This window comes from Lithobates pipiens, unplaced genomic scaffold (genome assembly GCF_037356315.1).
Source record: "Lithobates pipiens isolate NorthernLeopardFrog02 unplaced genomic scaffold, aLitPip1_a1.2 Scaffold_30, whole genome shotgun sequence".
In the NCBI taxonomy this organism is placed as follows: domain Eukaryota; kingdom Metazoa; phylum Chordata; class Amphibia; order Anura; family Ranidae; genus Lithobates; species Lithobates pipiens.
This window is the reverse complement of record NW_027507791.1, coordinates 64,967,344-64,991,975: the sequence shown is the minus strand read 5'-3', so window position 1 is coordinate 64,991,975 and position 24,632 is coordinate 64,967,344. Positions and strand designations below refer to the sequence as shown.

The 24,632-nt window shown below is 42.3% G+C and overlaps 1 protein-coding gene and 1 long non-coding RNA gene across 3 annotated transcripts in view; one reads left to right on the top strand and one right to left on the bottom strand.

Annotated features, from left to right (window-relative positions):
- Positions 1 to 24,632, top strand: part of LOC143942934 (uncharacterized) — a 383,250-nt gene that overhangs the window by 230,247 nt on the left and 128,371 nt on the right. The window lies entirely within an intron of this gene.
- KCNH5 (potassium voltage-gated channel subfamily H member 5) overlaps positions 10,377 to 24,632 on the bottom strand; it is a 518,579-nt gene continuing 504,323 nt past the window's right edge. For both annotated transcript variants that reach the window (XM_077464367.1, XM_077464368.1), the window contains one exon: positions 10,377 to 14,466. In XM_077464367.1, coding sequence (XP_077320493.1) covers positions 13,531 to 14,466 — 936 coding nt within the window. In that variant the 3' untranslated portion in view covers positions 10,377 to 13,530. The remainder of the gene's footprint in view (positions 14,467 to 24,632) is intronic.

The following is a 24,632-nucleotide window of genomic DNA, read 5'->3' as shown; positions in this document are numbered from 1 at the left end:
TAACACTAGGGGGCGATCAAGGGGTTAAATGTGTTACCTAGGGAGTGATTCTAACTGTGAGGGGATGGGACTGACTAAGGAAGGAGACTGATCGGTGTTCCTATATACTAGGAGCATACGATCTGTCTCCTCTCCCCTGACAGGACATGGATCTGTGTGTTTATACACACACAGATTCAAGTTCCTGCTCTGTGGCGAGCGATCGTGGGTGCCTGGCGGACATCGCGGCCACCGGGCACACGCATCGGCTCCCGAGTGGCGAGGCGTGCGCGCCCCCTACAATGCTGGAAAGCCGAGGATGCCATATGATGCCCACCCAGGATAGCAGAGCCACTCTGCGGGCATCATATTACAATGGCTGGGATGGGAAGTGGTTAAGCAATAACTTTTGTAGATAATTTTTGTGTCAATATTCACTGAACAATGAGGTAAGATTGTCAGAATTAGTAGCAGCGCCGAAAGCTCTGTATGAAAGCCTGTCTACTACCATTCTCTGCATCTTATTTTAGACACTTTGATAAATGGGGCCATAGGTTTGTGGACACCCACCCATCACACTTGCAACAGTAACCGAATATATTGCCAAGAGTATATGGACACCGCTCCAAATTTAAGTCGATTCCACTGAAGGGAGCAGTTAATGTTATACAATACAAATACATTATATCCAATTGTGCATTTCTAAACTCGTGACAACAGTTTGGGGAAGCCCCTTTTCTGTTCCAGCATGACTGTGCCTCTGTGTACAAAATCAGCTCCATGAAGGCCTTTTGTTGAGTTCTTAAGACATTTGTTGAGTTTAGAGTGAAGGAACTTGAGTGATCCACACAGAGCCTTGATCTCAGCCCTACTAAACACATTTTGGGATGCAATGAACCTATAGGGGTGGATTTACTAAAAGTGCAAAACCTAGTGCAGCTGTGCATGGTAGCCAATCGGCTTCTAACTTCATGGTGAACCATTAGGCCCCTGCCCCATGGGGGTTGGGCCTATTCCTATGCAAATACAATCTTTCAGAAAGTCTGTTTTTTTTGGTTGGCATCTCCGTGGGCCCCTTAGTGTTTGCTATGGAGAAATGGAAGGTGCTGTAACACTAGAATGTGGCAATTTGGGCTGCCTGCTATTCAACAATTTGTGCTGATGGGCTTAAATATTAGGAAGTTAACATGGTTACATATTTACATACTTTTGACCCATTCCTGTTTTTTTTTTACACTTCAAGTACTCAGTTTGCTTTTTGCTCCTTCCACAACTGCCTACTATTATGGAAAGCTGGAATTCTGGATTTTCATAAAAACATTCAATGGACATACAGGCATCATTGTAAACAACCAATGGACATTTTACAAGGCATTTTATACAGATTGTGTCTATTTAAACTGACAATACCCTTTACTGTTCTCTACTGACAAGCTGTTGAACAAGGCAACATATACAAAAGCATAATTTTTCATTAGCCATCAGAAGAAGTTTATTTTGGTTGTTGGGAGGTATGAAAGCTTTAAAAAATAAACCCTTTTGCAAACATAGGCAATGCAGACAAGGCATATGAGGCAAAAAATTGAGAAAAAGGCGTTCCGTTCAATTAGAACAATCAGTAGATCTTGAGCAGCTGAAGTTCTATGCAAATCTCAACTTTTTCTGTAACAATCAAGCTTGATCCCTCCTACCTCCTGGAAGAAGTAGCAGCCAATCCTTATGGAAAATGTTGAGATTCACATATAACTTTAGCGGCCTATAGCTCTATGTATATTGATCATTTTGACATATGGTTTCCATTCAAGTTTACCTTTTGCTTCTACAGTTTTTCCTCTTACTCTGAACAGCCCATGTTCTCAATTCAAATGATAGGTTTACAAAGGAGAAATACCAATCTGTTTATAACATTTCTATCACTACCGATAAACACCCTGAGCTTCAGTACAAACTTCCATCAGAAAAATAATTCTATAATTAGAAGCAAAGTGCCTACTTATCTCTAACAAGGTAGCAGCAATGCAGAAAGCTTATTTCGATTGGGCTACAATAGCTGCAGGGAATATTGTGTCTCTTAAAGTTAACATTCCTAAAATCAGATTGTTATTGACATTGTGATGTATCAAAACAAATTGGAAGAGAAAACTAATGAGCATTAATGCTGCAGCTGCCAGGGAGACCAGCTTCCCCATTCACTATTTTAGAAGGCTTTGCTGTTGATGTTAAGCTGTCAATGCCTTTTATTTAGTTAATAAACCCGCGACTAAGCAGCAACACCGTAAAACCTATTTTTCTATATTTAAAGGAGACCTTTTTTTTCCCACACAAAGAAGATAAAATTCATGCAAGCTGAATATCAAACAAAATGCAGTTATTAAAAAAATAAACCTTTTTGGGGGGGGGGGGGGGAAGAAACTCAAAACAGAGCAGATGTAGTTTTCTAATTAACAAAAGGTATGCAAACCCCTTTGTTAATTAAGACTGGTTTTCTGCTCCCTGTTCTATGTTGTGTTCGTGACAAGGTCTGTATGCTTAGTTAATGCAGTGCACTTTTTTAATTCCCCAATTTGTGGGCAAATTTAAACTTACCTTGATTCCTTATTGTGGCTTCTTAAGGCGCTGGTGCCATGGCTAGGGGGGCCTAACAGGTGACCCCTACCCCATGTAGGCTACAGAACCAGTGTCTTTCCAGGAGACCTCATCTCTAAACCATAAAAATCGTGCAAGACCTCTGAGGTGGATGGGGTTAAAGGCTTTATTACAGGTGAATGTAAGGCCCCTTTCACACAGGCCCGCCTGTCTTTTTTTTTTCTGGGGGACCTGATCAGACCCTGCATTGTTCTCTATGGAGCGGTGGATGTCAGCAGACACATGTTCGCTGACACCCGCCGCCATCCAATCCATCCACCAAAAACAGAGGGATGGTGGTCCTATTTTCCATTCACCTGATGGATCGAATGGAAATGGACAAGTGGTCCATTTCCTTTTGATTTCCCAATAGAGGAGAGCGGGACTGTGTCCATGTCCACCCTGCACAGTGGAACAGACATGGATCTGTCATCAGCGTGCTCAGCGGGGATCAGCCGAGTGATTCCTCACCTGAGCAAGCAGATTCCATGAAGCGGAGGCACCCGTGTGAAAGGGGCCTTAAGTTGTTGTGCACATCTGCCTCGTCTTGCAAATGCACTGTACTACACTTGTCTGTCTGAAAAAAAAAAGTGAAGGCGAAGACAAGATCATCACCATGAGTTAAAATTTGAGGTGGATTTATTTAAAGTAACGCACTAAAAATTGTTTAGAGAGAAATTGTAAGTAAACATGATTATATTTAATTGCATTCATTTCCCCCCTGGAATTAACAGCAACCTACCGCACAAGCGCTCAGTTGGGTACCTCAAGCACCCCAGGGGCAACTGTTATCCAAAAAAAATATTCTAAAGTAACCTTTTTTGGTCTACAATTGATCCATGATGCAGGCCATGTACCTGCAGGGATACAATGTCTCTCTCCATCGCCTTTAGACTAATCTACACACTCCCACTAATCTGGAAATGTTAGTACGCCTAACCTAATTTCATACACATAACAGAAGCAGGTAATTATTCACAATAAGGTTTAATAAAATCCCTATCGAGGTATATTCCCATTAGTTTAATTTTTTTCCTTTAACATGAAGCTTCACATTTAAAATGCAGCAATATTACATCATAGTGAATTATTTTAGCATATTTTAAACAAACTAATTTGTGTTTGGGTGACTCTACATATGAGTTTAGAAGATGCCTCAGTGTAGCTTCAAGATCTGTTTTAGGTTGCCACTGAGATCACTTATTCTACAGTTGTTCCTCCAGGCTTGGACTGGACCTCTGGTCACTATAGAAATGGCAGAAGTGCTAAGTATTAGTGAATGATATGCCATTGCTGCTTCTTATACCTAAAATCTCAATTTATAATCTAGTGGTTTCTTAAAGGCACCAGTTTTCATACTCTTGCATATATATATATTTTTTTTAACTTTGGGTTCTTGTTAGGTACCATTGATCCATTTAATGCAACCTATATAATTGATTATATATTTGAGGGCTCCATTTTACAGTTTTTTGGCTATTATACATACAGCGATGTATAATATGGACTTGCACATAGAGACTAAGATATATGTAGCAGCACTATAGCTTTTTATAAGGCTTAGATGTTTCCTTTTCAAGGAAAGCTTTTATCTTTAACTGTGATACAACAAAAGGGTACAGAGTGATCCATATTTGCTGTGTTTAATTGTTTTTAAAGGGTCAGTCCATCCAAAATTGATATTTCAGTTTTTGGTAGAGGCTGAAAAGGTAAACCACCTTGACCGTCTTTATAGCTATAGTAATATATCTCCTATATCTCTCAGGAAATTTACTGGTGAGATCTCTGCCCTGAGTTCCCGGGTCTAGATATCTGCTATGGCCATTCTTCCTGCTAGAGGTGCCAGAACATGCAGAGGTGGCCAGAAACTTCCAAAACTCCCAAGTAGACATGAGCAGAATCAGGAATTATGACAGGGAGATCTCTCTGTTTGAGTATCCTAGATATATTAGAAGTCATAAGCTGACTAATCCACCCATGCTCCATCTACAACAAGAAATATCAGTCACATTTGGGTATTTCTAAGGCCCATTTCACACCAGCAGACCTATTGGACCACCCATTGTTCTATGGGGCAGCAGATGTCGGCGTACATGCGTCCGCTTTCACTTGCAGGCATCCAGTCTGCTAAAAACAGATGGATCGGATGAAAACGGACAGGCAGTGTGTTCTGACATACAATAGAGAATAGCAGGCTGTGTCCGTGTTTGCTTTGCATACCGGAGCAGACATGGACCTGCCATCTGCCTGCACAGTGGAGATCAGAGTAGAGATCCCCGCTGAGCAGGTAGATTCCACACTGTGTGAAAGGGGCCTAACTTATTTGGTACTTCTTGAAATGTATGTGTATTGACAGTGAATTTCAATAGCAGTATGCTGTCTCCAAAACTAGTTTCTTTCCTGTATATTAGCTTTTGCAAATACTTGGTTTATTTGAATACTTTGCCAACCAGGTGGTGCAGGCCAAAGTATGTCCCCATCTCTCCACTCCTAGCATTGTTTAAGGCCCCTTTCACACTGGGGCGGTTTTCAGACGCTACAGCGCTAAAAATAGCGCCTATGTAGCGCCTGAAAAAAACCGGCCCCTTTCACTCCAGTGTGAAAGCCAGAGGGCTTTCACACTGGAGCGGTGCGCTAGCAGGACGGTGAAAAAAGTCCTGCTAGCCACATCTTTGGAGCAGTGAAAGAAGCGGTGTATTCACCGCTCCTATCCATTGAAATCAATGGGACAGCGAGGCTATACCGCCAGCAAAGCGCCGCTGCAGCGGTGCTTTGTGGGCGGTTTTAACCCTTTTCCGGCCACTAGCGAGGGTTAAAACCACCCCGCTAGCGGCCGCAGACTGCCGCTAAAATGACAGTAAAGTGCCGCTAAAAATAGAGGCGCCTTACCGCTGACGGCCGCACCGCCCCAGTGTGAAAGAGGCCTAATTGTAAGTTCAGGCGGGGTCCAGTCCTAGCTGCCACTAGGGTTTCTCTGGCAGGTTGCAGTATTAAACTCCATTATAAACAGCTGGGCAAACTAGACAGTTTCACACAAAAAGGCTTTCTCTCCAAATTCCCTTAATTATAAGTAACAGATAACACCAGTTTTTGTGAGGGAGCATGGGAATTTCCCAAGGCTGTTTTATGAACAGTTTGTACTGCTGGAGTCAATAATTATAACAGTAAGAGTATTGATTCGGACCCACAAAGTCATCATTGGAAGCAGCAGAACTCATAAAGGCTCATTAGATTTTTTTCCAAAACAAAATCTAACAGATTCATCCATCCTGCTGCAGACTTTTGTATTCTACCCTGCATCTACTTGGATGCAGACGCTGTTCTGTTGACAATTTTCCTTTGACAAAAGTTGATTGAAAAAATGATATTTATCAATCAGGGCCACCCACAGAGCCAATTTTGGTCGATTCAGCACAATGCCTCCAAAATTCAGCTTTACCTCTTTATCATAATTCCAAATCATTACACTCAATATCCTACACATCATACATTCCTGGTCTACCTAATCATTTCATTTATTCTATATTTATTGCTGAATACATAACTATATTTCAAAGCCACAGGATTGTAACTTTTTACACTTGTGTAAGTATTTCTAGCTAGAAATGTTTAGTTTTGGATAGATTGGGGAAGACTGCTCCTGGTGACCATTCTCAATGGAACAGAAAGTGATGTAAAAATCAACACTGTGTGATTGTCACTGAAACTGGAGGTGAGTGGAAATCTTCCATTGACCACACCTGTTCCTGTAACAATTGTCTGTGGGGGGGATTTCCCTGACACTTCCTGTAGTGTTGCTGGGATAGGAAATGAAGGAAAATCTCCCTACCGGGACAGCTAAAAAAAAAAAAAAAACTACCAGAAGTTCAAAATACTCCATATTCTATCCAAAACTGAAATAAAATAATTTAAACTAGATAAACTTTAAATTTTTTATTAACTTGGTGCACAGCTTAGTCTTGGTAGCCGCTATATAAAAATATAGAATATATGTCAACTATCTCGTTTTTAGTAAAAGGTTATTAGATTTGTGGAAATACTTATCTTTGAGGGGGGGGGGGGGGGGGCAGAGATACCTTTTAACAAGGTCCTCTTTGTATAGAAATGTGAAAAAAAAAGAAAACTGCAGACAGGTGTTTACTGATCATAAAGGTGAGCTGCATCAGTTCAGTCTGGGAGAAGGCAAATCGCTATAAAAGAGGCAGGTAGAACAAATAAGAATGGCCCTGGGGTCTGTTTTGGAAGGATGATATTAAAAAGAAATATGAGGACAGATGACTTGGTAAAGGATAAGTTCACCTTTTGTAATAGGTTACATCCATATTCAGCGCCACTCATTTACAGTGCCCTGTGAATGGAAAAATCACAAGGTGCGGGAGCCTTTTTGGCTGTTGGCTTGTCCTTTTCAGTGAACTACTATCGTGCTGTGAGCGCTGTGTTAGTTCAATGAGTCTTCCTGTCAAAAAGTATTGGTTTCTACCAATACATATACATTTATACAGGGTAAGAGCAAGCCGATACTCTGACAGATCTGCAGGAGACCTGGATGGCATCAGAGATCTACTGATCGCTGGTGCAATGCTTTTCAAGCTCCCGCAACAAAAAAGAATAAATGCGCATCTACAAAAAAATTCGCTTTTTTTTTTTTAAAGTGAACTTACCCTTTAAGCTTCCTAATTTTGGCTATACTAGTTAGTAAGGGCTCTTGCAGATAGGAGGCCTAGGGTTGAGTCAGTTTGGCCACCCCTCAGATGGCCCTGTACACACATCTACAAGGCAACGCCTGTCCAATTTGGGCTTTGAGTTTAATAGAGCCTCACCGCAAGCATGACCTGAACGTTTCAGTCACAGTCCCGCAATATAAAATTGTCATTCTGTAATTTAAAATTAAAGGTGTGTGGGAGGTGGCAGTAGTGCCTCCTGAACACCTGCCAGTTGTAGATATACCACCCACTGAAAAACAATCCACTGCAGATCACATTGTAGTGGGAGGTAAGAATTTTACCTTTGTGACAAAGACTGAAAGCTGTTTACTAAAGGAGTTAAGAACATTCACATAAAAAAATAGGCGAGGGTTCATTTTGATTATCCAAATCTGTGAAAATCTAATTCCTGTTTATTTCACCTGCACATGATTGGATAATTGATCTTTTTTTGTGTGTGTAAACATTACTGCTGAGCCCTGTAATGAGGGCCAAAGACATCTGACACTTACGAAAGCAATAAGAGCTAGGAGACGTAGGCCACCTCAAAAGTGACTATATTACCTCTTCCGTTTGTTATAGCATATATTCTATCCACATCAATGTATTCATTTTTAGGACCATGGAACTTGCTGTACAGCAAAATCATATATATATATATATATATATATATATATACACTGAAAATGATTATTACAAAATGTTCATTATTTTTCCAAATAATTATGGATTAGGAGGTCTACAATAAGAGTCATTGCCCCGTTTAATGGACGTATTGCCCATATTCTTCTCCAGCACTGGGATAAAGGAATGCTATTTACTGTTCACTAGATTTAGCAAGAGCAGTTTCTGCTTTACAATCATTAATACACAGAATTTAAAAACTAAATTACAAAAAAAAACTGTTTAGGGTCATTTGGAGCAGTGTTGGAAAACATAGGTCTATTTAATATACGGTAGATATTATGTGAAAATTTAAGATAGTATTCCTGATAATATACCCCATACATATAACTGTGTAAGCAAATCTTTTTATATAAGAAAAATATTTTTTTTTAAGATTATAGTATACATTCCATGAAAGTAAAATCCACCCTTTACATAATGTAAACATAAAGAAGCTATTTAGTATAGAATTTATTATGCAATGTATAATTAAACAAAAATGAATTCTGCCATTATGCATAGATTCAGACTATAATTATTACTTTAAGATTTTACTTCTCTGTAGTAATTTACTAGTTAAGAAGTCACTTTAGCTATTAATCTCCCTCACAAAGCAAAATTAATAATGACGCCCACACAGTGTATGACGATGACAGTAAGCATATCTAACTTGTTACTTAATGAGAGTGATGTTTATATATTACATCTTGACAGTAGTTTTAAATTGCTGATATTCATCATATGTATTACCAGGTTGAGCCTGCAGGGGGGGTGTAGAAAGTAATCTGAGTATGCATAGTTTTAAACTGCAGTGCTCCACTTAGTTACCTGCAATATACACAAGCATTTGGCATGTGCAAGATCTATGAAATTGCAGCTAAAATTAGTGATAGATATTAGATGTTGGTCCATTAAGGATATTGATTTGTTCTGTAACTGGACAGAAGATAAAATACAAGCAATCACAACATAACCTTGGGACACTGAAATTGGAAAACATGGCGTAGAGTCAAGTTTCTTCTTCTTCTTTTTTTTTTCTACAGTCCTCCACGATAAGCCCCAGCTGACATTCACCTGTGTATATTTCCTACAATATGCACAAGTTTCCAGAATATACCGATTTTTAGGTTAGGTTTTTCAAAATGAACACATATCATCTAATGTCTATGGCTAAGTAAAGATTAGTAATAAAATATGGAAGTACCCTCATTTTAAGCAGCAGTGTAAAATAAAAATGACAACTTTTAAAGGGAACATGTTGCCATATTGGCCTCACCTATCTCAGCTAAGACTTACTGTCCAGATGCCACAAGGACAAGTGCTAAAACTGAGGCAGAAATGTAAAAGTCCACAAGCTGTCAGTTTAAATCGGCTAACTGCATTCCAGGTACAAGAAAAGGTGTGCAAAGTCTTACATTTTCTTTTTTTGTTTAAAAAGCAGCCACAGCCTTCCCGTTCCAGGATAATCCTTGCTCTCTGTCAGGAGGCAGTAGTCTCTCTGCAGAGGTTGGCCACATTCCCTCCCAAGTCAGGGCTTAAGCAATCCGATTGGCAGGACATTTACTTTGTTGATTGGAGAGCTATAGGTCTGATTCAGCAGAGAGATCACTGTATCTACACAAGGGTCATTCTCCACTGCATTTTGGACAGGCTGTTCTACTCAGGCTGTAGCTACTTTCTAAAGAAAGCCAACTGTAAGGCCCCATTCACACTTGTACGACTCCAAAGTCCATCGACTTTAGAGTGCAACTTTGCTAAAACAGTAGTGAAAAATAATCAGCGCAATCACCAACTGAACTGTGTATACAAAATACTTCTCACATAAAAATATATATATATATGCCTTGCAACCCAGGCAAAGATGATTGCCGCTAACACTTTACACTTTATAGTTGTTTTCACAAGATTCACCACATTAAACTTATAGTGCATAGAATAAGTGCAGCGCAATAAGGTTTAAAGATAAACTATACACTCATTGAACAAGATATACTCTACAAAACTAGTGACCAGAGTGAAATCCTAATATGAACAAAAATCGAAATAAATCAGAAATTCCCATAAACCGAACTACACCACTATGTAATGAATAAGTGACAGTTCATATATCTTCGCAGTGTTTCAGGTGACCCACCACCTCCAATACCAGATCCCACTACACAGTCACATTCAACTCTGACTAATTCCTCCTATGAAAGGTACAGTAACACTCTTCTTCCTCCCATCTCGGGGTATAGCTACTGTCCTTCTCTCCTTGATCCTTAGTCATCAGCCTGATATACCATAGAATAAAACGGAAATACCATAGTACTCTCTAGTTCCAAACATTTATTTTTAAAATATGAGGGAATTAAAAACGCTCACAAGGATATACAAATTACAAGTGTTCAGTATTATCAGCTCACCACGCTGACACTAAAAGCTGCTGTGTGCAGGCTTACGCTCCTCCCACCCATACACGTTACACCCTACGATTGGGCTTCTTCAGTAGGTGGGGAACCGACATCACACATGCCCTTAAATAGCCTTACACCTAATCATCACATTAACCCTTCTGTGCATAGGAGTCTGGAAGTGGCAAGGTTGGCATACCCATACTCCTCAATGGTTGATTATTCACTAATTGCCTGCTAGTGGCGGGAGGAGCTGAAGCCCGTAATGACACACTTCAGCTATTAGTGTCAGCGTGGTGAGCTGATAATACTGAACGCTTGTTATTTATATATCCTTGTGAGTGTTTTTAATTCCCTCATGTTTTAACAATAAATGTTTGGAAATAGGGAGCACTATGGTCTTTCCGTTATTTAATTCTATGCTACGGTGATGACTGAGGATCAAGGAGAGAAGGGCAGTAGCTATAACCCTAGATGGGAGGAAGAAGAGTGTTGATGTACCTTTCATAGGAGTGATTGGTCAGAGGCGAATGTTACACTGTAGTAAGGTCTGGTATTGGAGGTGAGCAGGTAATTTATCTGGAGTTGGTGGGTCACCTGAAACACTGCGAAGATATATGAACTTTCGTTTATTCATTACACAGAGGTGTAGTTCTGTGTATGGAACTTTCTGATTTATTTTGATTTTTGTTCATATTTTCACTCTGGTCACTCGTTTTGTAGAGTGTATCTCGTTAATGAGTGTATAGTTTGTTTATACCTTATTGCGCTGCACTTATTCTATGCACTATAAATTTGATGCAACTTTGGATGGGTGCAACTTGGATGTGACTTGTTTTCCCTTTGCAAAATCAGACTCACTGTTGCATATAAAACATTCAAGTATGACTTTCATGCAACTTTTGAGGGTTAACATTGAAGTCTATGCCCCTCAAGTTGCAAGAAATTCAGACCAAAGTACTGCATGAACTGCTCTGAAGTTGCTATGACTTTAAGTCGCACATGTATAAATGGTTATCATTCAAAAGCATGGGGTACAACTTGACATGCTACTTTGATGTCCAAAGTTATATGATAGGTCACACAAGTGTGAATGGGGTGTAAGACTTTGCATAACTTTGTTTTGATGAACCTGAAATTTAGTCATTTTAGACCGTCCCTACTGGTCTGATGCTTACAGCCACTCATACTAGACTAGAGTTTTAACTGAGATGGAGGTAAGGAACAATGGGAAAAGTTTTCTATAAACACTGTTCCTCCACTTTAAACCAAATTAATACATATTCATCCTTTAACCTACACGCGTGTTCGAAGGTCTTATTTCTAAAGTGGCTAAAGACTCCTCCATATAGTATCCTGCTCCAGAACAACAGGTGGAAATATTTCACTGATATAGCTCAACCACTATCCGGGTTCTACCTAAAACTCTACTGTAATGTCAACAGAAAAAGTGGGTACTAGAGGGGAGGGACCTACATGGAGGAGTCTTAAGCAATCTCTGCTAGTGGAATACTTATTTAACTCCTCAATTATCTACTTAAGGTTATTATAAGCTTAATCTTGAAAAGTTCTAAAAAAGAGATGATTCCTGTTACAAGCCTGATGTCTGACTTTTCCTAGAAATATTGGCAGGATGGACCCTGATAGTTAAATATAACATTGCCTTTTTATTATATAAATAGTGTAATTAAGATTATAAATTAATGTAAAGAACGCATGCAGTCAACTGCATATTTTACAAGCAATATCTAGAGTAAGGAGTTTTATCTTTGGCAGGCCAGTATCCAGCTGGACATGCAATATTTACACATTGAAAATTGATAAAATAATATATTCAAGTTATGCTGAAGCAATGTTCCCTCTAAGCCATGAGATGGGCGCAACTCGCATCTCTCCAGTTTCTGAGGAACCACAGGTCCCAAAAATCCACTTGCTGTCATGGAATAGTGGTGATCAATTGTTGGAGAGATGCAGGATGCCTACCCTAAATCGTGAACTTTGGAATGGGATATTATTATTTGTAGATAGGAATGCTAACCCAAATCTTTTAGCTTCATGTAGACTGGCTTTGGACACCTGTTAAATGAAGTTATGTTTAAAGATAAATGCACTTCAAGCCTTTTGCAGTACAAAAACTCAAAAGGATGCTGTACACTCATGATATAGAAAACAGCCTATTCCCTGGCCTTCCAATGGTCTGCATAGCTTTATAAAAATTGGGTTCATGTACAAGTCTGGGGACAGGGAAGATGGAGTCCTGCCATATAAAATAATAAGCAATATGCTCAATCCTCATCTTCAGGTAAGCACACGAGTCTGACCTCAGAACTGATAGACACACTGCGCAGGTATACTGTAGAGAGTCTTATCAAGCTCTTTGGAGGCTGTGTTTGGGAAATATTAGTAGTATTTTCCTGATACTTCAAATGAGATAATCTTTTAACCTGGTACGCCAAGTAATTCATTAAATACTGGTACCCATTTACAAAAAACTGTTTAGCCAGTCTTGTGATTCACACTCCTCCTCCACATGCCACAGCCACACTGTATAGTCAAGAGGAGGTCACCGCTGTTTTGTGGTTCAGCTTTTAAAGCTTCCTGTGTTGACTTTCTGCTCATTTTGGAATATTAAAGGGGGTATTTAGCTGGTTGCCTGAATTACAAAGTTCTCATTGTGATGAAGTAGTTTCATCGGTTACCTGCCCCTCAATACCTGTTTTTATTTTTTTATCTACGGGTAGTCATTGAAGTCAGTGCTAAAATATGACCACAATTCTGACCATATATATGGCTGACCAGAAGAAATGTTTTTTTTTTATTACATTTTTGGGTCCCCCTGACTAGAAGAATAGACTGTCTTTCTCATGGGTTTTAGCATTAAGTACTTCATCCAACAGGTAATCAGTAACCTTAACCCAAAGCTACATTAATAGTATAGGGCCTTTTTTTCCACACTAAAATGACTTCAAAGAGAAACCAATATCCAGTGCAACCCCACAGAATGGATTGAAGATCCATGTTTACCATAGTCATTCCAGTTCAGTCAACTTAGAGTGAACAATGCATTTTAAAATTATTTATCACTGCATATATCCAAATATATGCCTACTGGACATGTGCGTCTATGCACCCATACACCCACTCACACTCATGTACAATATACGTTATACATGTATCTCGTCCTTTTCAGAATCCGGGGTTACCGGCCTGGAAACGCTAAAAATATCCTGACATGGTATCTGAAGGGGACTGGATGGAGTTTTGGGGGGTGTCATGGGTGTTTTCTTTTCCGATAGTAGTTTTAGGATTTCTGCCACCTGCTGTTCAAGGGCAGACATGCGAGAGCTTAACAGCTGAATGTCATCCTTAAGCTCATGTTTGACTTCTTGCAGAGTGGTCTGTAAGGCCTGTTCAGGAATAGGATAAAAAGGGTGCTTTGCATCAGCTTGAATTGGGCTGTGCTCAAGCGGGCTACGCGTTTCCCCTGCTTTGTCCAACCGAAGGTCACTTTTTGTTATACCACTATCGCATGAGTCTGTTTTCCTCAAGGGATTTTTGACCCCACTCTCGGGGTCAATGCATTTTGGGTCGTCTGACAGTAAGCCCATGGATTCTGCCTTTGTGACGTTATTCCAGTCCTCCTTTTTCTCCTCATGGGCCTGCATGTTATTTTTTAATCTCAGCCAACCCTTGGCATTAGCGTTTTTGACGCACATGGGGCTGGTAACTTTGAGACAGTTTGGGTCACTGCCGCTATTCGGCTTCAACTCTATCGCATCCCTGTTATTCTGCTTCAAAGACTCGCTGGTTCTAACGTAAGAGAGAGACGTCTGAATGGGAGTTATCTGGGACACGGTTACAACACTGGTGCCAGTAATGACAGCTCCATTGTGCATTGTGGAACGATTCTCGATTTGGAGCTTGTTCCTTTCCAGGTCCGTGTGCGCCGAGCCCTGATTTCGTAGCTCTTTCTGCTGTTTGAATTTCTGAAAGAGCTTCCGTACTGGGTGGTCTACGGGGATAGTGAGGGTCACTTCATTTTTCTGACGCTGCCGCTCCTCTTCTTCTTTCTTGACATCGCTGATTTTTCGGAACACAATCTAATGGAGGGAGATACAAAAAGGAGGCAAAGGAAAAGTCGTTACAAAAATAAGTTTGCTTCGGGAATATGACATGCTTGACTAGAAAACATATACTGTGGTTTCTTTTTTTTTTTTTTTTTTTATAAATTCATTGCTCCAAGGCAGGAGACCAAAATGTAAGCATTCAGATAAAAAAAAAAAAAAAATACAATATTATTACAGTGCATACTCTTTCCCTATGCTAGAATTGTGCCCTGTATACCAAAACAACACTGTAATGAACAGAAAAATTTACATTTTATGGAATCTTAGAGACCCTCTTGCCAAACTATTACTTTCAACAAAAATCTTCTTATAAGATTAAATGTGCATTTAATATTCTTTATGCATAAAAGCCTCTCTTACACAGCCATTGGAAAAGCTCTGAGACATCGATTAGATGCTACCATCTTGAATATATAGTAATGTTAGCAGGCTTGGAGCTGTCACTCAAGTGACACTCCATAGTAGGGATGAGCTTCGTGTTCGAGTCGAACGGAACATCGGCTGTTCGTCCGTTCGGCGAAGTCCGAACATTTTGGTCCGTTCGCGCCAAATTCATGTGGCGCTCACGGCCCACAATGCACTGCGATGGCGCAGTGCATTGCTGGCTCATGATTGGCCAAGCATGCACTGTGACCCCGCATGCTTGGCCAATCGCAGCACCAGCAGAGCCATGATTGGCCACAGGCAGGATGCCTGTGGCCAATCATAGCTCAGGCTGTGTAGTGCACGCCCCACACTATATAAGGCCGCCAGCGCGGCGGCCTTGTGTAGTGTGTTGGCGTCTGAAGCAGTGGGTGTTCTGTGTACCTTCAACACAGTACACACCGATCGTTTTCGGCCGATTTTCGATCTTGCTGTTGTGTAGTGGTTGTTGTCTGCATGCCCTGACCGCAGTATACACCGCTATATTCACCTCACCTATATAGCTAGTGATCTATCTTTTATAATAGAGCTTGCAGTCAGTAGTGTTAGGAGCTAGTGCGTGCTGTCTGCGTGCTCTGTACCCAGTACATACCGCTATATCCACCTACATAGCTGTTCTCTATTTGAGCCCACTTGCCATCTGCAGGAGTTATTGGAAGTTGTGTGTGCCTCCAGCACAGCACAGTATACATCTGTATATACCCCTTTATCTCTGGTGTTCTATAATAAAGGCATCTGCAGGAGTAAGTGGGTGTTCTGTGTACCTTCAACACAGTACACACCGATCGTTTTCGGACGATTTTCGATCTTGCTGTTGTGTAGTGGTTGTTGTCTGCGTGCCCTGACCGCAGTATACACCGCTATATTCACCTCACCTATATAGCTAGTGATCTATCTTTTATAATAGAGCTTGCAGTCAGTAGTGTTAGGAGCTTGTGCGTGCTGTCTGTGTGCTCTGTACCCAGTACATACCGCTATATCCACCTACATAGCTCTTCTCTATTTGAGACCACTTGCCATCTGCAGGAGTTATTGGAAGTTGTGTGTGCCTCCAGCACAGCACAGTATACATCTGTATATACCCCTTTATCTCTGGTGTTCTATAATAAAGGCATCTGCAGGAGTTAGTGGGTGTTGTGTGCCTCTAGCACAATATACACTACCCAACTGCTTTTTTACCCAACTCCCTTCAGGCCATTACCATGTCTGGAAGGCCAGCAAGGAGAGGCAGACAGGCGCGAGCCGATAAAAGAGGGCAAGCAGGCTCTGTGTCTAGAGACAACAGTGCTGGTCGTGGACGCGGTGCATTGTCATCAGCACGTGGCCATGGGACACGCTTGTCCTTCTTTTCGGCAGCTGGACATGTTGAGCCGCAACATGCCAACGACTTGGTAGAGTGGATGACCAAGCCCTCTTCATCCTCCTCATCCTCTCTCACCCAGTCTCAGGGTACTAGCAAAGCAGCTGCCAACGCATCGTCTTCCCTCCTCTCAATGTCATCATCAGTGACTCCTTCCCTAGACCCACCACGTCCTCCTGAGGAGTCTCCTGAACTCTTTGAGCACAGTGTTGGGTACATGCTCCAGGAGGATGCCCAGTGTTTTGTGGGCTCTGATGATGACACTCAGCTAGAGGAAGGCAGTAGCGTGAGCGCAGAGAGAGGGGATGCTCAAGAAGGACAGCAATCTGGCAGTCATGTTCCACAAGCTGCAGCATACTGCCAGGTTTGCTACAGCGATGAAGAGGGAGGGGATGATGAGGGCACTGACTCCACGTGGGTGCCTGGAAGGAGAGAGGAGGAGGAGGAGGAGGCACATGTCCAACGAGGCAGGATGCCCTCCGGGGGCCAGCTTAGGGGCAGCACACCGACTGAATCACACCGCAGAGCTCCGCCTGTGCAGAGCGCTGCCTCTGCGCGTTATTCTAAAAGTTCTTTGGTGTGGGCCTTTTTTGAGACGAGTGCATCAGATCGCACCGCTGCTATTTGCAACATATGTCTCAAGCGTATCTCGCGTAGCCAAAACATCAGCCGCTTGGGCACCACATGCTTGACCAGACATATGTTGACCTGCCATGCAGCTCGTTGGCAAGCGTACCTCAAAGACCCACACCAAAGAACAAAGCAGACCTCTCCTTGCTCCTCATCAGCTGGCATCTCCAACCCCACTAGACCTTCAGTCCTCTCTGAAACCTGCTCTGAGAGGAATGAAGGTGTAGAATTAGGTGTGTCACAGCCAAGTGCTTCCGGGAACTCTGCTAGCGGTACACCCACGTCCGATTATAGCAGGCAAATGTCCCTGCCCCAGCTGCTGGACCGGCGAAAGAAGTTCACTCCCAGCCATCCACATGCCCAGCGGTTGAATGCTAGCTTGGCTAAATTGCTAGCACTTCAACTGCTGCCTTTTCAGTTGGTAGACTCGGCCCCCTTCCGTGAGTTTGTACAATGTGCGGTTCCTCAGTGGCAGGTCCCCAAACGCCACTTTTTCTCACGGAAGGCGATTCCGGCTCTCTACCGGCATGTGGAAGGCAATGTCCTTGCCTCGCTGGACAGGGCGGTCAGCGGTAAGGTGCATATTACCGCTGACTCATGGTCCAGCAGGCATGGACAGGGACGTTACCTGTCTTTCACGGCCCATTGGGTCACTCTTCTGGCAGCTGGGAAGGATGCAGGACAAGGTGCAGTAGTGTTGGAGGTTGTTCCGCCACCACGCCTCCAAAATGCTACTATTGGTTGTGACACACATCTCTCCTCCACCCCCTCCTCTTCTTCTTCCTCCATGGCCTCTTCCAGTGCTCTGTCCTCAGAACCAGCGGTGGTTCGTAGGCGTTCCAGGGGCTACGCAAGTACGCAGGCAAAACGATGCCATGCCATGCTTGCGCTGGTTTGTTTGGGGGACAGGAGCCACACTGGGGCGGATGTTTTGTCAGCTCTGCAGGGGCAGGCCGAGAGGTGGTTGACGCCACGCCAGCTTAAGCCAGGAATGGTGGTTTGTGACAATGGCACCAACCTCCTCTCCGCCCTCCGACAGGGACAACTGACCCATGTGCCCTGTGTAGCTCACGTCCTTAACCTGGTGGTGCAGCGGTTCTTGGGCAGGTACCCCGGCTTACAGGATGTCCTGAAGCAGGCCAGGAAAGTCTGTGTGCATTTCCGCCGATCATTTAATGCCTGTGCTCGGCTGGCTGAGCTCCAAAAGGAGTTGAACCTGCCCAAGAACCGCCTTATATGTGACATGCCCACCAGATGGAACTCAACGTTGGCCATGCTGCAGCGGCTGCACACGCAGCAGAGGGCCATCAATGAGTACCTGTGCGACTACGGCACCAGGACAGGGTCAGGGGAACTCGGTTTTTTCTCACCACGCCAGTGGGGCATGATCAGGGATGCATGCACTGTCCTGTCACCGTTTGAGGAGGCCACAAGGATGGTGAGCAGTGACAGTGCATGCATCAGTGACACTGTACCTCTTGTCCACCTCTTGGAGCATACGCTGCGTGGAATAATGGACAGGGCACTTGAGGCAGAACAGAGGCAGGAAGAGGAGGACTTCCTTGCCTCTCAAGGCCCCCTTTATCCAGACAGTGTTCCTGCTGTGCCAGCCATCACACAGGAAGAGGATGAGGAGGAGGAAGAGGAGGAGGAGGATGATTGTGTCAGCATGGAGGTGGAGGCTGGCACTCAGCATCAGCAGCAGCAGCAGCAGTCTTGTAGGGATGATTTACAGTCCCAAGAAACACATGGACTTGTACGTGGCTGGGAGGAGGTAGCTGCGGATCATGTTGTCCTTAGTGACCCAGAGGACTCCGGACCGAATGCCTCAGCTAACCTACGCTGCATGGCCTCCCTGATCCTGCAAAGCCTGCGGAAGGATCCTCGTATTCTTCGGATCAAGGAGAGGGACCATTACTGGCTGGCCACTCTCCTTGATCCACGGTACAAGGGTAAGGTTGCCGACTTTATCTTGCCATCGCAGAGGGAGCAGAGGATGAGACATCTCCGGGAGGCCTTGCAGAAAGGTCTGTGCAACGCGTTCCCAGAGACTGGGAGGTTACAAACTCCTGGTCCTGGACAACGTGTTGCTGAGGCATCGGTCAGAAGGAGCGGTGGAGAAGGTGGCCGTCTGACTGATGCTTTCAGACAATTTTTTAGTCCGCAGCCCCAAGGTATGATCGGTTCCAGCACCCATCGCCAGCGTCTGATTTACATGGTGCAGGAATACCTAGGGGCAAGGTCAGACTTGGACACCTTTCCCACCGAAAATCCTCTGGCTTACTGGGTCTTGAGGATGGATCACTGGCCAGAGCTTGCACAGTATGCAATTGAGCTACTGGCCTGTCCTGCATCCTTTCGGAACGCACCTTCAGTGCTGCTGGTGGCTTTGTTACCGATCACAGGGTGCGCCTGTCCACCGAATCAGTTGATCGACTGACCTTCATCAAGATGAATCAGTCTTGGATCACCCACAGCTACCAAGCACCTGAAGCTGATGTAACAGAATAATTTTTTTTGAAATACCACATCCCTTCAAGACTGCCTATGCTGATGCTGAGTGACTGTCCTGTTATGTTGATTGTCTATCCTCTTCCTCCTCCGCTGATATGTTGGAAGAACATTTCTGGTTCTGGTTGATACCATCAGCCCAATTTTTCTGCCCCTGTTTAACAGGGGCGTTTAATTACAATTTTTGATGCAATGCTTTGCAGCAGGGCTAATTCCTGCAATAAAACTAGGGTATATGGCAGAGGTTGCAGTGTCGTGGCACCAGCACCAGTGCCTAAGGCCAAATTGTTTAACAGGGACATGTAATTACAATTCTTGATATAATATTTCACAGGAGGGCCCCTTCCTGTGCCCACCCAGAGTAACGGTGAGGACTTATAGTGTTGTGGCACCAGCACCACAACCACCAAAGGTCAATTTTTCTACCACTGTTCAACAATGGCATGTAATTACAATTCTTGATATAATCGTTCACAGCAGGGCGCTCCAGCACCCACCAAGAGTCACTTTGAGGGCTTACAATGTTGTGGCAAAACCAACACCTTGTTCCGCCATTTCTGCAGAGCATATAGGGCAGGCCCCTACTTTCAAACATCCAATTTACAAACATCTCCTACTTGCAAACGGAAGGAGACAACAGCAAGTGAGATGAAAAAAGATGGACGACAAAACAAATTATACAGGGGTGATAACCCTTCCCTATGTTTTCCAAAAAGCTTAAAAATAGTTTTTTTGACTGGAGCTACACTTTAAAAATGTACCAGTTGAAAATTACAAACAGATTCAACTTAACACAACAAACCTACACAGTCCCTGTCTTGTTTGAACCGCCTGTATACTGCTGTTCTGAGTATATAGGGCCTGGGGGCCACACGCATTTCCTTTTTTTAATATGGGTAAAGGGTTCCCCTTAATATGCGTACAAGACCCAAATAGGCTGGTAATGGGCAGGGAGGGCTACCCATGCCATTTTTCTCAATGATTTTCAACCATATTGCAGGAACCAGATATAACATTAAAACCGCAAGCAGTTTTAAATGGTGTTATTTCCGTTTAATATCATTTTGTGCAGGGACTGTTCTAAACACGGGAAACACGTGGCACTTCACAGGCATACTACAGACACCCCCCAGGCACCATATTTAAAGGAATATTTCACTTTTTTTTTCACTTTAATCGTCATTAAAATCAGTGCTCCCGCCAAAACGGACATTTTTAAAAACATTTTAGGCATTGACCCATGTCCCCTGGGGCAGGAGCCAGGTCCCCAAACCCTTTTTAGGACAGTATCTTGCATATTAGCCGTTAAAATTAGCACTTTTAATTTCGAACGTTCGAGTCCCATAGACTTCAATGGGGTTCTAAAGTTCGTTCGAATTTGGGGTCCGTTCGAAAGTTCTGGTGCGAACCGAACCGGGGGGTGTTCGGCTCATCCCTACTCCATAGTATTCCTATTTGCTTCTCCCCTGGCTGCTACATTTAAGCTTATGAAAGGAGGGGTGGAAGAGCTGGGCCAGCACAGCCAGTAATTAATCCCAACAGAGGACAGGGCTATGACATGCAAGGAGGGAGGATACTGTGCTAGGGAATTGGCTTTTCCTCCAGTAGTCAAATGTATTAGCAAGTGCATAAAAAATAAAGTGGGTGACGGGGTCTTTGAAGAATTTATAGTTCAAAAAATGTTCACAAATTACTTATTTTCTGCTCCATTTTAGAACAAATTTTACCTTACAGATTTTGGAATTTAGATGATACCTTGTAAATTAAGGGCTACAGTCTACAATATTATCTGCTCAATTACCAGTAGCACATGCTATCATTACATTATTAAAGTTTTTGTCTATGGTTCATTATCCCCCTAATGAGCTCATCAAACGACAGAGGGATATTTATTTTTATTTTTTATAAATGCCTTTAATTGCTGGGTGCCAAGAAGACTCTTGCAAAGTCATTTGCAATAAACACTGTAAGGACTGTTACAGTTTCCCAAGTAGCTGGACCATCACTTCTCCGACTGTTTTGTTACTTGAGGAGGATTTATGCACTTATTCCTTTATCTTTTCGTAGCTGGAGAGATAAAAAATGATCTGCACTAATTAAAATTTACCTTGAGTGACCTCCATTTGTAGGTCATGATCTGAAGTAAGCAGCGAATGTATGGTGATTTTGTATATACTTTCTTTGTTATTTAGCCAAATATAAAGTATGGCATATTGATATTTTATATGTAATTATTTTTGAAAAGATTATTTGGAGATTGCCCTCATATGTTCACAGGTGAGTGAAAATCTCTTCCAAACCTTCCCCGCACTATCCAAAAAAAAAATGTTTGGGCTTGAATTACATTTTAAGTCTTTTAAAAGTACAACCACCATACTATATGAATATTAGTACAGAAATACTAGGAGGCTAGGGTGTAATGGACACAACTGTTACCATGGAAGACAGAAAAATGCTGTTTGAAAAGTTTGTGTCTTGCCACTTAAGAGTAAAAAAAAACAATATTAAAACTGTTTCCAACATTTCAGTAAGTTTTTGTTAGTTACAGATGGCTTTCCTAAAATGTTCTGTCTGACATCTGATACTGGGGCCTGGACAGGGCGATGACATTATGGCACCCTAACCCCACCCCATGTGACAGTGTTTTGGCCTGGTGGTTGGCTGCTTAGGCCCATTCATGGTTTCCTGCTTCATAATTTAAAGCTTGCTCTGTTAATGAGGGCCTCAGCAGTCCTGCAAAGCTGTCAGGGTGTTGGGCTGGATAAGTATAACTGCCTGGAGGGGTGGACTATGTGCATCCACCCATGGAGGCCTGCAGTGGTCCTGCAGAATACAGCTGCCCCTTAGGAATGAATAGGGAAACGGTACTCATGCGCAGTTAGGGTGCCTATGTGGCCTAGCCTGATCCAGCCCTGGTTGCAAGGCCCATTGCACTGCATGCCAATGCATGAACACATTTACACACCTCCCAACATTTTGAGATGGGAATGAGGGACACCTATCAGCAAAAGTATGGAGGCATAGGACACACCCCTTGCCATGCCCTTGAAGGAGAATTGTAAAAAAACAAGAAAAAAAAAAAAACAAGATTGGTTAAACCCACAAGTGCTTTTTTTACTACTACTATTCCTTTATATTGGCTTTTGAAATTTACAAATGCAGCAATTGAAATATCAGATGAAAGGTTTAGCGCTGGAAAACACTTTTTCATAGATAAAAAGTGCATTTTATATACAGATATATACATCAGACCAAAATGAGGGACAAATGAGGGGAAATAAGGGACAGAGGGCTCCAAATCGGAGACAGTCCTTCGAAATCAGGGACAGTTGGGAACTATGCATTTATACGTGTTGACATGCCATGTCAATTTAAAGGTGTGTCCCTTAAAATACATACCATGCATCCATATCTACCTTTAAAGGGTTTCCATGACCCTCTGTATCCATTTAAAGGCCATTGCGCTTTTTAAAACAATCCTACTGTTGCCATCCCATTAATTCAAATGCATTTTACTAAAATGGTTTTTGCTTTGTCAATATTTTGCCCAAATGTTACCATTTGTTTTACTCATCCCTTTAAAAAAAATTCTGCAGCAGATAGCCCTCCACCCACAAAATAGTTTTCTGCAGTGTGTAGGCATCAGGCACACTTTAATTCACATTCCTCTTTCAGTTCTTTGATGCATTACATAAACTTAAGAGTTCAATTAATTTCCTGAACTGCATAAAAAAGCCTGAAGGGAGAGAATAGATATTAAACAATTTACTGTCAGGATGGCTTCTATTTTCTACTTCAGTCCCTTGACTCTGTAAGCTTAATGTACTGAAATGTACTATCAACCAACTCAAACACTACATTCTGTATATGCCCAGGGGAGTCATTACAGACAACCTAGACTGCACAGCTACTGCAGGGCCAGGATGCGGGAAATGTGTGTCTCTAGTGGGCCAGTCTGACTACATATTGATTCTTTTATTTATTTTTCTTTCTTGCCAACACAAAGTATAAAAAGAAATACAATATGGTAGATTTGCAGTTCTTAAAGTGTATATTGCATCCAATGGTTGGTATATGTCTTGCTGCAAGTGTTTACACTACAGGCATCTAACTTGAGGACTAAATCAAGCCCATAAAGGATAATGGGCTCAATTCATGAAACATCATCTATCAGAGTGCCCTTCTACCCCCCCCCCCTTCCAATCTATATCAGGCCCTCTGGATCTGGTATAGATTTTGAGGAGGACCCCACACCGAAAAAAAAAAAAGGGTGTGAGGTCCCCAAAATCCACACACATACCAAAGCCTTAGTCAAGCAGGCAGCCCAGCAGGCCAGGAAAGGGGGGATGGTGACGAGCAAGCACATCCCCTCTCCTCCTGAACCATACCAGGCCACATGCCCTCAATATTGTGGTGCTTTGTGGGGAACCCCCCCCCCTCCTTTCCGAAAGAACCTTGTCCCCAGGTTTATAGGGACATAAGGCCTTATCAAGAGCCTCTTCCTCGCAACCCTGGCATTAATGCATAGAATGCATTAAGATAAAAAACCTTCTGCCTTTACAACTCCTTTAACTTGCTGCCTTCATTTGTGTTTTATTAAATCTGCCCGCAGTTCAGCTTTAACATAATTGAATCTTGTGATGCCTACTGCCATTAAACAAAATACAGATTAAAGAAGCCTGTGCATAAATCCACAAAAATGTAAGGTTTAATGGCATTAAACTTTTTTTCCGCAACAGGTCTGTAAATGTCAACCATTTCAATTAAATTTGTTGATTGTTTATTCATTGGTAGATCATTTCCATCCACCTGTTCATGAATTCCAGCCTTAAAAAATTACGGCCTTTTATTATTTTAAACAAGAAGCACGAGGCAGACGAGCGTGTTTGGCTAATTAAGTAGAGCGTTAATGTCCCAGTTTATGAGTACTGCATGATTGCATAATTGATAGGCCGATAAATAATGCATCGTAACTGTACCTTGCAACAGCATAATTAACATGACATCGACTTAACGCAGTAGTGCAGTCATGGACGTAATGATAAATTCATTGATTTTATTTAACGCATTTAATTGCCTGCTCTAATATTAATTAGATTAGCTCACTGCAATTAATTTAGGCTGTATCCATTCCTTTAATTTAGTAAATTTTCAGTATTTGCACGATAGATTAGCTAGTGTTGAATGTATTTTAAATTCAAAGTGTATCTATAGG